Source organism: Alosa pseudoharengus, unplaced genomic scaffold (genome assembly GCF_046254945.1).
Source record: "Alosa pseudoharengus isolate Yale_2024_CS ecotype anadromous, Long Island Sound unplaced genomic scaffold, YU_APseudo_1.1 YU_APseudo_1.1_scf_8, whole genome shotgun sequence".
Taxonomy (NCBI): Eukaryota; Metazoa; Chordata; class Actinopteri; order Clupeiformes; family Clupeidae; genus Alosa; species Alosa pseudoharengus.
The window spans coordinates 38,804,097-38,817,227 of NW_027468870.1; the positions used below are offsets into that span (position 1 = coordinate 38,804,097).

General features: G+C 41.2%; 1 protein-coding gene across 1 annotated transcript; it reads right to left on the reverse strand.

Annotated features, from left to right (window-relative positions):
- Positions 1-591: 591 nt before the first annotated feature.
- On the reverse strand, positions 592-13,131 carry pou2f3 (POU class 2 homeobox 3). Its single transcript, XM_076274545.1, has 13 exons — positions 12,695-13,131; positions 12,289-12,345; positions 10,743-10,777; positions 6,617-6,718; positions 6,374-6,479; positions 5,962-6,050; positions 4,896-5,078; positions 3,850-3,991; positions 3,431-3,564; positions 2,945-3,109; positions 2,631-2,673; positions 2,052-2,166; positions 592-1,920 (listed from the first exon to the last, which is right to left on the reverse strand). Exons 2-13 carry the CDS (start codon positions 12,335-12,337, stop codon positions 1,878-1,880), a joined length of 1,206 nt encoding a protein of 401 aa, XP_076130660.1. The 5' UTR covers positions 12,338-12,345; positions 12,695-13,131; the 3' UTR covers positions 592-1,877.

The following is a 13,131-nucleotide window of genomic DNA, read 5'->3' on the forward strand; positions in this document are numbered from 1 at the left end:
AACTAAGTGCATGTTGAATAGGTATGCCTTTAGACCCCTCTTGAAAAACCCAAAACTATCACAGGAACGGAGAGCACTGGGCAACTCATTCTCAACTCATGAAGTAAAGAGTCTTGAATTTGACTTAGCGTTTATGACTGGTCGACACAACAGACACTCATCAGAAGACCGCAGTGGGTGGTTGGGGATGTAGGCTACATCTTGATCATTGAATTAAAATAACAGGGAGCAGATCTAGTCAGTGTTCTATAGGCCAAAGTGAGAGATTTATAGAGACTATAGGGAGCCAGTGGAGAGTATAGGAGAGGAGTTACATGTGTCCTCTTTGGCTGATTGAAGACCAGGCGTGCTGCAGCATTCTAAATAAGCTGTAACGATCTTACTACACAAGCAGATAGGCCAGCTAATAGTTAATTACAATAGTCCAGCTTGGAGATGACCATGGCCTGAACAAGAAGTTGTGTTGTTGTGATGTGATTTTGCAATTGAGGCTACATGCTCAGAGAAGTTAGATCGGTCATCAATCTAGTTGGGGTCAGTGAAGATGAGTCAGGCTGGATGTTAATCTGTTAAATACACTTATCTCAAAGATAACAACAACAAATTAGAATTTTATTTAGTTTAAATAAAGAATGACAGTAGAGGTAAGCATTTTCACTCATTTCATGCAACATCAATGGCGTAGTAGCCTATACAGCATTTCTTTACAAACAATGAAAAGAGGACAGTTTATTGAATGGAAATTCCATATATGTCCGTTGCAAATGTACTAACATTCACTCAATGGTAACCTCTTTTGAGGCCCAATTTACTATCAACATTTTCTCTCTGGATTTAAAACCACAAGCAAAAAATAAAATAAATATATAAAAAAACATTTATTTTTCTGGAGATTTTTTATTGGTGGCACATTGCTCTACCATTGCTCATTTTCTCCAGTTTTAAAAGTCCTGCCATCTATATCTTGTTTTCCTTCATCTGATGTAAATATATTAAATCCTATATCTGTTGCTCTCATAACAATTCACCTGGAGTGGCTAACATGCTAACAGTGGAGAGAGGACAGTAGAGGAATAATTGTAATTGCAGACATTGGACAGACATGTTGTGTGTGTGGCTATGGAGCAGTTTCATTATACTGGAAACATGATAAGCAAACCTCAAATATGTGTCAAATATTCTGCTGAAATCAGGCATTACAATATAGTCATTTAAATGAATTACATCTTGTGCTACATGTGGATTTTCTTATGAGAGCACATTTTAATTTCAGGAAATGTTATGTCTACTTCTTAGATATAGCACATTCCTCCACATGTTAGTATGTCCACATCTATTTGGCATAAATATATACACAAATATGTGTCTGCAATGTATGGGGTCTATTTACCCCTGACAAACAAGCACAGGAGCAGGAACATAAACAAACAGCAAAAAATATCATGTAAACACACTGGTGTCAACGGACCTCCAAGGCAGCTATATATTTACATTTCTTTCCAAAGGGGTTGCTCATTCTTCTGTCCTCTTCTCGGTTGGCAAGACACCAAATGTCCTTGAGGAATTGGTTCTATTAAATGACATATGCTGATGTTGAACTCAAACTTGTTTACGTGGCACATTGTTTTACCACAAAATATAGGCCTACTGCGGAGAAGAGGAAACAGGAGACTTTCCAATGAGTGGAGAGCCGAGGGTGGTCCCTGCAAACCCCATTGTCAAAATCCATTTGACTTCAGTGAACAAAGGTCTTCATGATTGAGATTTAAAATGCATCGCCAAAATCCATTTGACTGCAGTGAAACAACGCAAAGGCCTCCATGTACGATGACAGGACCTGATCCACAAGTTCCAAAAGGTCCAGCTGGCTTGATCTTTTAGTGATGATAAGATGCATGACTCCACGAACGATACCAGGGCCTGAAAAGACAGCAAACACAGTGTCATAGGTGGCTGTATGGAGTCGCAACATGGCTTGATGTAGCTTGATGTAAATGTAAAATGGTATTGTGACTGCTAACGTTAAACGAAAGCCGATTGGGTGTGCATACCCTGCAGAGCTGAAGGACTGATTGACCCCCTGAGAGGTCAGAGGGTTGGACGCAGATGAGAGGCCGCTCGGAGACGACCCACGGCCCGGGCTGCCAGGAGACGAGCTTGAGGAAACTGAAATGATGAAATAAACAAACAAGTTAGTTTTCCAGAAAAGAGGGGAAAATATAACAAAAAATGATTCTGACATCAAAAATGCAGGTCCAGACACTCTGTTGGTTTGAAAATGAAAAGGCCTTTACTTTAATTGACTAGAAGCATTAAAAACCATCACCTGTATAAACAAAGGTCCCGGAAGACGAAATTCAGTTCCAAAACACTATATATTCCCCTTCATGAATTACATTCCATAATACAAATACTAGAGCAACACTCAGCAAACAGCACGCCTCAGTGAACAGGAACAACAGAAGGACATGAACATGAACGCACATATCAGCTCCACTGCATGAGACCAGAGTCTCTCTCAACTCTCTCCCTTCATCAGGCTGTTTGCCATCACATGTGTCCTGCTCCATGATAAACAGTTCTATGTTTTGGTGCAAAATGCATAAATTGCAATGATGGACAAGACTCACCTCCCCCTGTTGCTAGAGGACTGTAAGGCCGGGAAGTGGTGGGCTGAAATAGGAACAAGATGAAGAGGTTGGTGTCATGGTGGAAAAGCCCAACTTCAGAAAGTAAACGTCTTACCACATACAGTAGCCTATCTGTGCCAACCGTTCACTTAAACCAGCTGATTCTAATTAGCACAACTATTCAGCCAGGTGGAGCAGCTAATTGGTGAGATCACCTGTGTTAAGTGTAGAACATGGTTGGACTTGTACTCTTTGAAGCTGGACGCAGCTGCAGCTGTAGTACTGACTGACATTGAAGGTTCAGAGAGACTCACCACTCTAGAGTTGAAGTTGTGTGGTTTTATGGGTGAGGTGGACACTGGGAGGTAAATTCTCTTCTCTTTCTGCCGGCGGTTGCAGAACCAGACACGCACCACCTCCTTCTCCATGGACAGCTGCTCGGAGATCAGTGAAATCTCCTCAGAGTTAGGCTTAGGGTTCTGCAAGGTCAGCGGCACGTTAGCTTGGTAATATTTACATGGTCAGACAGTGACAACCTCTTAAACAGAAAACAAAGAAATCCCTTGAGTAAAAAGAAAGAAAGAAAACAGCGGTAGTCCTGCAGTAAGTGTCTAAAGTCCTTATGTAACACTGGCCATAATAAATAAAGGCTTTTTAAAGCCTACTTGCTACAGGAAGTGCCTACGCATGTTTTGAATTTGTTTTTTTTATTCAAATGATGTTTAGAGGCCCAATCTAGTGATCACACACAAAACAAAACAAAACAAACAAACAAAAAAGAATCAGTAGATTTCACCTACATCTAAAAAGCGCTTCTCCAGGGTGAGTTTGATGTTGGTCTCGATACTCGTCCTCTTTTTCCTCTTCCTCCCGTAGCCCTCCATGAGCTGGGGCAGCGTGGTGGGGTTGGGGATGGAGTCGGAGGGGGAGTTCTCTGAGCAAAGACAACACAGTTGAGGGAGTTTCATGCAGACACAGAGGGGACTGTCAATCAGTCTATTTCTACGTCATTGATAGGTGAAGATGATTTTTTTTCTGCAGTAAAACATGCCATTAAACAAACGCTTTATGACATTAGGGGAAAAAAGCACAAATAGGGCAAAAATAGTGACTGCTCTTCAATCTCTCTTGATCTGCCAGCATTTACTGTAGAATGCCTTGAAGAAAAATAAAGATTTGCCACTGAGGGGCTTTATCTGAGGTACACATTCAGACTCACCTGCATCACTCAGCCACTTCTCCAGCAGCGGCTTCAGCTTGCACATGTTTTTGAAGCTCAGGTTGAGCGCCTCGAAGCGTGAGATGGTGGTCTGGCTGAAGTCATTCCCATACAGTTTCCCCATGGCCAGCCCCACGTCACCCTACAGGTGGAGAGAGAGAGAAACCCCACGAGTCAGCCCCAACACACAAAACTACAGACATTCCCCACGCGTCAGCCCCAACACACAAAACTACAGACATTCCCCACGCGTCAGCCCCAACACACAAAACTACAGACATTCCCCACGAGTCAGCCCCAACACACAAAACTACAGACATTCCCCACGAGTCAGCCCCAACACACAAAGCTACAGACATTCCCCACGAGTCAGCCCTTAGACACAAAACTACTGACATTCACATTTACAGCATGCATCTAATTTCATCATAAATAACGGTCTAATAACAACAGCGTCCCCATACATTCTGAGAAGAGTCCAGATGAAACACTCGAGTGCAATGCAAATGCTCATACTGAATCATGATGAGGTCATAAAGGTCAGGGTATCACAGGGTGATTTAAAGCGTATGTAAAGTAGGCTTCCTCCTGTGCTTTACATATTTCACTCCAGTAGAATACGGCGGAATTTCAGTATCTGTGATTTAAATGCATATTTGAAAGACCTCAAATGAGTTGTGATGAGATGAAAGAAAACCGACTATACCTGTTTCGGTTTAATCAAAATTGCCTATTTATGTTGTTTCAGCTAGTTTTAAATGAGAAGGGATTGATCCGTACTACATTATTTAGCACTAAGCATCAAGATGACCAAGAACCATGACCAATGGTAATCTGAAAAGTTGTGGGTTCAATACCCAACTTCCACCGTGGTGCCCTTGAGCAAGGCACTTAACCCTGAGTTGCTCTGGCCACTGTAATATAATTGACATATTATATTATGTGGGTAAAAGCGTCTGCTAAATGAATAAATGTAAATGTAATCTGTGTAATCTGTCCAAAGGTGTTTGTCTTTAGGTGACCAATAGCCCCTGGTGCCTGCTGACCTGCGTGAAGCCCAGTTTGATCCTCCTCTGCTTGAAGGACTTGGCAAACTGCTCCAGCTCCTCGAGGTCATTGGGTTCATCCTGCGGCGAAGGGCCCACGTGCGTGTGCTTGGGGACCTGCAGGTGAGACATCTCAAGGTGGCCATCTACTGCCGGCCCCGCCAGGCCTGCACGACTCATGCCCTGAGGGAGGCAGCAGAACATTACCATTACTTGGCTCAAGGCAACATCTCAGATGTAAATTAAGATTCTGCATGAACATTTGACTGCTTTGCAGTTACAACTGTTCTCTGACACACAATTTGATTAAGAAATCCATCTCACAGAAAGAAAATGTTGGTTTGATGCTCCTACACTTGTTTTTGTCCCCATGCAATTTAACACTAATGTTATGCAGTCATTGAGACCATTCTTCTATTTTGTTGCTGTTTTGTGTTACTTTAACACGCTAAAGCATACGATCAAAGGGTGAACAAAACAAAAGGATGTGTTCAATGACTGTAAAATAGTGTGATTATAATGTTGAAGGTTTCATTTAATTACTGAAGTGGCTGTTTTGAATGGCAGTTAATGAAAATTCCCAAACTGTACAGTGTCCTTCCGGAATGACTTGCAAAAAACCACCTCCGTCAAAAATGAGATAACGATGGTGAGTAAATGCTCTCCACACATAGTACAAATTCGTCTAGTAAAAAATAGTACAATCTTCAAATTGATGCATGCGTTCATTTTTTGAACGTTTTTTTCTGTGTTAGAGAGAGTGTGATCACATGAGGGAACATTGCAGGTCTACATTGACTACGTATGTGTGCATGTGTGTCAAAGTTATACATTCAGGTCCAAAGGGACTTCCAAAGAGCAGAGCGTGTGGGTGTTGTGGTGCACCTGTACCTGAGGAGTGAGTGGGTGTTGTGGTGCACCTGTACCTGAGGAGTGAGTGGGTGTTGTGGTGCACCTGTACCTGAGGCGTGAGTGGGTGTTGTGGTGCACCTGTACCTGAGGAGTGAGTGGGTGTTGTGGTGCACCTGTACCTGAGGAGTGAGTGGGTGTTGTGGTGCACCTGTACCTGAGGAGTGAGTGCGAGGCCAGGCTGGTGGGGCAGCAGGCCTGCCTGGGACTGGGACGGTAAGGACAGCAGGTTGGGCTGCAGCAGTGCTGCGGGGACAATCACAGCTTTAGCACACACACAGTAAACAACAGATCTGCTGACAAAAGGCTTTGGGATTCCAACAAAACCCCGCTAGTGTAGACATAGCCCAAGTCAAGTCATCTTGTTGCTGTGACTAGTGACTGTGAGTTAAGGTATGCGTAGTGTAATGTAAACACACTGGCATCACTAAACTCAGTCTAAGCAGCAAGATGCATTTTCGAGAGTGTTCTGTCATCAAAAAATGATGAAGACAGTGTCAGGAATTCTACGGAATAGCCTCATCCCCACAAAGTGTGACATGTCTTTCTGCGCATAGCTGTTCACTGACCCTGATGTGAAGACTGAGGCTGAGAGAGGAGGAAGGAAGGGGGCGAGGAGAGATGAGAGCCCTGCATCAAAACCAGCTGTGGAAGACTATGTAGAGAGTGGACGTCCTGCAGAGGGACAGACAACAACTTAACAACTCACAAAGCCAAGATTATTTATATTCATAACATAACATTAATAATTCATATTTTTATTTTGTCAGGGGATTGTATGTGTTGGATTGCTAAGAGTAGTAGTTCCTTACTCCAGCAAGTGACCCCCCAGGCAGGTAGGAGCCTTGCGTCAGGTGGCATGTCTTGTGTGATACAGCTGAATGAGGAGAATCATTCAGGTCCTCTGTTTTGATCTGGACACGGGAAGATGACTCAGGTTAATAAGATGATGAGATTGATGTAAGATAATATGAGCCGCTGACAAACAAACAGATAGGCATGCACTGAAAGAATAGTCTATAGCAGTGGCATACCCCAACACTCCCGTTTTCCCCGGGTTTCTCCCGTATTTCAAGGTCATCTCCCAGCACCCTCCCGTTTTGTTATTTCTCCCGGAAAACTCCCGTAATTTGCATGGCCATCAAACTTCATTTTAAAATCATTGATCCATTCAGGTTGCCAGATTGTGTATGAAATACACCCTACACATACACGATCACTTAGTTTCAATTTCAACCGTTTTGTTATAGGCTAAAACCTGGCAACCAGTGTTGGGGAAGTTACTTTTTAAAAAGTAGTGTTTGCTCGTTCCTTGTTACTTCTCAAAAAAGTAACCTGTTACTTCACTTACCCTCTATGGAAAGTAACTTTTTATGTTACTCGTTACTTTTACGTTACTTTTATGTTGCTCAACTTTGGGCAAAACCCAATATCTGTTCCTAAATGTGTAGGCCTACATAAAGTTCTACCATGGAGGACATAACAGGTATCTCTTTTGTGCTATTTATTATAAAACAAATTCCACAAACAGAGCACTTGACAAGAAAACATTGGGCTTATAGGCTTCAACACCACAACTAAAGCCCTATGAAACAATATCAAATAGCATAGCCTCGATTCATCTTGGGCATATAGGTGAACACAAAATATATGAGGGCTTATTTTATAGCCTTATACTCTTTCATTAAACAGGCGCTCCTCCGAAATTTTTTTTAAGAATGGAATGAAGTTGAAAAGAGCTTTAAATTACATAAAGTATATGATGTTATCAACCAGCAAAACCAAAATTAGACAATATAAGATTTGGAGTGCAGCGACAAATGGGAAAACTTTTGACAGCTGTAACCATATAGACTGTACAGCAGTTGTAACCATAGACTGTACATATAGAGCAGTATATGGTTGTAAAGCTATGACACTCAGATTTTTGGCGAATACCTATTTTAACTAGATGTACCGCATAGCGGTACAAAATATAACCGCCGCTCAGTCCTGTACATCCGTTCCGCGAAAATAAATCACACTTCAATTTGTCTCCGTATTTTACTCCATCCCCCACTCTTGAAACTTTTGTGTATGCTTGTTTGGCATGCCTGAGTGTGTGTGTGCGGCTGCACAGAAAGTAGCCTACTGGTGCTGAAAAGGTGAATAGATTGTAGAATTGCCAAAGAAGATGTAGCATTGTTATAAAACCTTTAAAATCTCTAAACAATCACAAGTAGGGCAGTTCATCACAGTTCATCCATTGCAACTGGATTGATGAAAGGTCACTTACACCTGTAGGCTACATTGTATTTGGGAAAAGCAAAAGGTATCAGCATAATGTTATTTATTTATTTATTTATTTACAAAAACATCTCTGTCAGTTCCATGCCGTTTTCAACAGCTATCAAAAACAAAGGTCATTTTTGGATGGATGGATTTTTTTGTGAATGTTTCTTCTTCTACATAAGATTTTAGTCATCTTTAGTTCATGTAATACTTTATTGTCAATGCACAAATTAAGTAACAGTAGTCTGAAACGTTATTGTTAATGCACAAATTAAGTAACAGTAGTCTGAAACGAAATGCTGTTTTACACCTAGTGGTGCAAATAACTGACATGTCCAAATGGGCATTGATGAAATGCGTCGCTAGACTGTTCATACACATTTTAACGGGCCAAAGTTGAAGAGCTGTTGTCCGTTATTGTTCGTGCAAATATAGGCTGATTCATGTTCCCTTGCATTGTGTAACTGAGGTCCATGGCTAGTCTGGCTTTCACCAGACCAAGCTCAATCTTTTAAGAAATCAAAAAATAAATAGCGGGCAGATCAGGCTGCGTTCACCAAGCCTAGTCCATAGGCACCCGATATTGTTCACGCTCTGGCTATTCTAAATGCAAAAATGCATCAGGGAGTTATGACAAAACTGTAACTAACTAGATCCTAATAGAAAGCTGTTAGCTTCCCTAAGCTATACAGGTAGGCTTATAAGGTAGGCCTATTTACAACATAAATTGTCAATAGGCTACGCTGGCGACACAAATAAAATCTCCTTTGGAAACCAATGGCTTACGCCTTACAGTATCAAGCGGACTTAAATTGCCATATCGTGGCGAAAAGTTGTAATAAAATTCACGCAGCTCCATGAGTCAAGGAAAGCGCGAATGAAGTAGCCACTTCTAAATGGGACCCACTACACCATAGACTATATATACAGTCTATGCACTACACAGCTTAAGGTGTGTTGCTAAAGCAGCCATAATGAAATTAAGGTGTCATTGTTTGGATACTTCACACACACGTGCTTTTTAATTTCACAGACTACAACTACCAAGCTGGAATCAAAGCACATCGATTCCCCTCTCACACCCTGCACGCACTTAAAACAAAATAAAAAGGCGTCTCAGTCTCACGCATGTATAGGCAAAACTGTATCAGACCGGTGTAACGTTGGTAAATCTTCCATTGCACAGAATGATTTTTGTAGCACGTGCAACAAATGACATTCGAAAGATACAATTACAGTGCTGCTATCAATTTGCTTGGTATAACCGCATTTATAGTTTTCTACAAATGCAATCAATCAAATTGGCCTCCATCACTCAACCAACGCTAACGGTAACATTACCTAGGTCCTTATTAAAAACCAAGCATGTCCGATAAACATCCTCAGATTTATTTCGGCTTCAAGAATAAATGGGAATTACATTTCATGTGAACATCATCCTATCCTTATTAGATGTTCTCTGCGGTAAACTATAGTCCTTGTAGTAGGAAGCGTCCATTGTTATTCCAACCCACGTTTAACTTTCAACAAAATTACGTCTCACTGCAACGATGCGCCATCTAGTGGACAAATGACTACTTATCGCCAATACTGGAAATGCAGCCATGATGATGATGATGAATATTTATTTTGGCTTTCTTTTAATCCTACTGAATTTGTAATTATGTATCGGCCGTTCTAATACCGATAGTATGTGGGTGCCTGTGTGTGTGTGCATGTGTATATGTGTGCATCGCCATCTACAGGCCAATGAGTGTACAGTCACTAAATTTACACATAATCTAATTTTTTTAAGACCCCCCCATGGATGAAATTCTACGAAACTTGGCATACCCCCAGAGAATGCCAGGTAAATCATACACATGGTATGTCTAGTGGGGCTACATACCCACCAAATGTCATGTGCCCCGGTGGTTCGGTGTCCCGGGTATCGTTGACCAAAAATTCAGGAAGTAGATGACGAAAAAAAAAACGAAAAAAAAAAAAAAAAAACTTTGAAAATCCCTATATGACCGCTTCGATGGCTTCGCTAGCGGCGGTCATAATAATGTAATAGCCCAAGAGAAGTTTGAAGAAAAAGAAACATGAAATTCATTTACGGACGTGGTACCACTCTTGACATGGAATGTCTCAAAGGTTTGTTCCATTTCTGAGGGATGCATTGGTGGGAAATCAATATCAGGTGGGCAGAGTGGTGTGATAGCCCTCAGGTGTGTGTGTGTGGACTGCTCGATCAGTTGGCAGCTAGACTCGTTAAACGAGATAGAAGCTTTGACAAACACACACACCTTCCCTGTCCCCCGGCAGCCCAGTATGCAAATGTTTCCCTAGGCCTGGGGCCCTTTCCTGTACGCTGGGATTATCCTCCCGCCTAGGAGCCCTTTTCAAAGTTACATACAAGTGCTGTAGTATGCTTCTGATGTGCAGATAGTGGAAAAACAGCTAAAAGTATTGTGTCCTTTTCATAAAGAAAGTGTTTTTTTTATAAAGATAAGTCAATAGCATTCACCAACCACTAGATCTATAAAAGGATAACCAGTATCTACTACACCTTTCTGGGAAGCAGTATCTTAGAATCTGGATGTAAATATGATAGCCCTCAGGCTAACTCGGTGAAGCTCAGAGGAAAACAGCTGAAGGAGAGCAGTTAAATATGGCTGGACTTACTTGTCTGGTGAAATCAATTCCATTTTGTTCAATGTCTGAAATGTAAAAAAAGAAGATAAAAAAGATGGAAAAAATGAATGTATTGGATATACAAATGCGTTTTCAATGGATAGAAGGATAATACTAATTGCCGAAGCATACAATGAAGTCATCAAAAATATATACACACATCAAAAAAGTTTAACAAATTATACAATGATGAAATATAAAACAGAGGAATTCAAGAGTCGGCCTAGCCAGGTAATCTTTCCTCATTTGGCATTCAAATGAAGGGCCAGTGAGTTTGCGGTGAGCACTGTGCTTGTTCATCCCACAATATGGAAATCCTTCTCCTCTGGAGCCCAACTTCCAGTATGGAAATGAGCTCTGCATGCAAATGAGCAGGTCTCCTTGGCAACCCTTGAAGGGCTGGGCATTTGAAGGCTTGTAGACCCCCTAGTCTTTCACCATTCAACATTATGACCTATATTTGTCATTACTTAATTTGTTTGACATGACGTTAATTTGTGTAACACTGTACATTTAAATATCTTAGACTAGTGTGTCAACCCTTACTTCATATCACCCAATAACCTAATATCTGAAGTTGAAGTTTTTGTTTCTTTTTGCTATTTAAAAAAGAACACAAAACTTTCTTAGGTGTGTTATGTTTCTGTGGATGACTTTCCAAGAAATGTTCAGTATGTCAACAAATGTAATAGAACAGTTTTGGGTACAACTGGCAAGTTTCAGTATAGCTGTTGGCTCAATACAAACACAGACAGGGACATCCTGTTAGACTGAGACGGTAGAAAGAAAAGAAAAAGAAGACAAAAACAATAACAGCCCCAAGTTCTCCGCTCCTCATACTTTTCTGCCCTTTCCCTGCCCTGGGGCCAGCTGTTGTAACGTCATGTCAGATCTATTCTTAAGATCTTTTCCAAGTTCATTGGAGCACCTGTCAAATTGATTGTCTTGTGATCTATGGCTGATGAGTCAAGAGCCAGTGTCATGGAGAAACAAGCCTGGACTTGGCTTTTGCCAAAACCATACAAAGAAAAAGTTCAGAAACAACTTTACCCAAGCCAGTGTTCCAGCTCAGAAATGATTTACAGCAATCAAGTTGTGGTTAAATTTTTACAGTTCTTATTTCTTTTTTTTTACAAAACTGTCAAGATTTGAGAATTAACATTGAGGACCACTATTCAAAAATGCCTTGAGTGAAAAATATATATGTTTTAGCAATAGAGATGTTTTCTTTTCCCAGTTTATTTTTATAGTTTCAATTAAATTCAATTCATACATGCCATTACATTAGTGCCTACTAACACATGGCTAATAACAATGTCCAACAATTCAACTTTGACCAAAGTATTTTTGAGCAAAAGCACTGCTTATCCTTGAGTGGGATACGGGCACCCTGCATCAGATGCATCAGATGAGAAAAGCTGTTTGAAATTGGTGGCAGAATCAGGACCGACAGAAGAGCAGAAAAACACATGAATTCAACAGAGAGCAGCGTGGCTCTCAGGCGTGACAGTAAAACAAGGAGTTGTGTCTGCCTTACCAGCTCGTTCATTCTGAGTTTCTGCTGCCTCCACATGCTCTGTGCTCATCTTAATATCTGTAATGATAAATACAGCTGATTTTCCTACTGGATCACAACTTTAATGCGGGCACAGGGCAATTCAGCCAGCGCTCACAGGAAAATGATCTTGAGGTTATTCTAATGTGTCCAACTTTCAAATCAACTCCCTCATATAATCACTGTTGTAATATTCATAAGTTTGGAGGATATCCCCACTCAGTGAGCGCCACAGTCTGACCTCACCTCTCTGGCCACTCACACACACGGGCATGGAGGCATAATCAACCAGTAACTTGCTGAGAACATCAATAGTAACATATGGAAGACCAGAAGGGCATAGATGTATTACATGCATTAGAAGTATTTCTGAAAGAATGCCACTTACCTGGACTTAAATCTGCTGTAAAGTCACAGAGATGATTGTGACTAGTTGTTTCCAGGCTTTCCTTGATCCTCTCTGTGATAATGAACGTGTGTATTTCCACTTTATCTTGTACATCTACAGAGAAACTTTGACATTTCCCAAACTAGGTTAGTGGAGAGGCATTCACCTTTTGAGTATACTCCAGCACCAGATAGATAGGCCATTTGCATAAGTCCCCTGGTTTGTCCTATCCAGACTGTGATGTTTTGCATAAGACAACAATGGACACTGTCGGCAGCAAACTTCGAAAAAGCTTCTCTGACTGTGTGACAGCATGCCTATGAGAGAGTCTGTGCTGGACTGCTCTTGTCTGTGTGGATCTTGTGCTAATCTTGGAAATGCTCATAGATAGATGTGAGTCTATGGGGGAATTTAGGGAGTGGATCCAATCTAGCTAC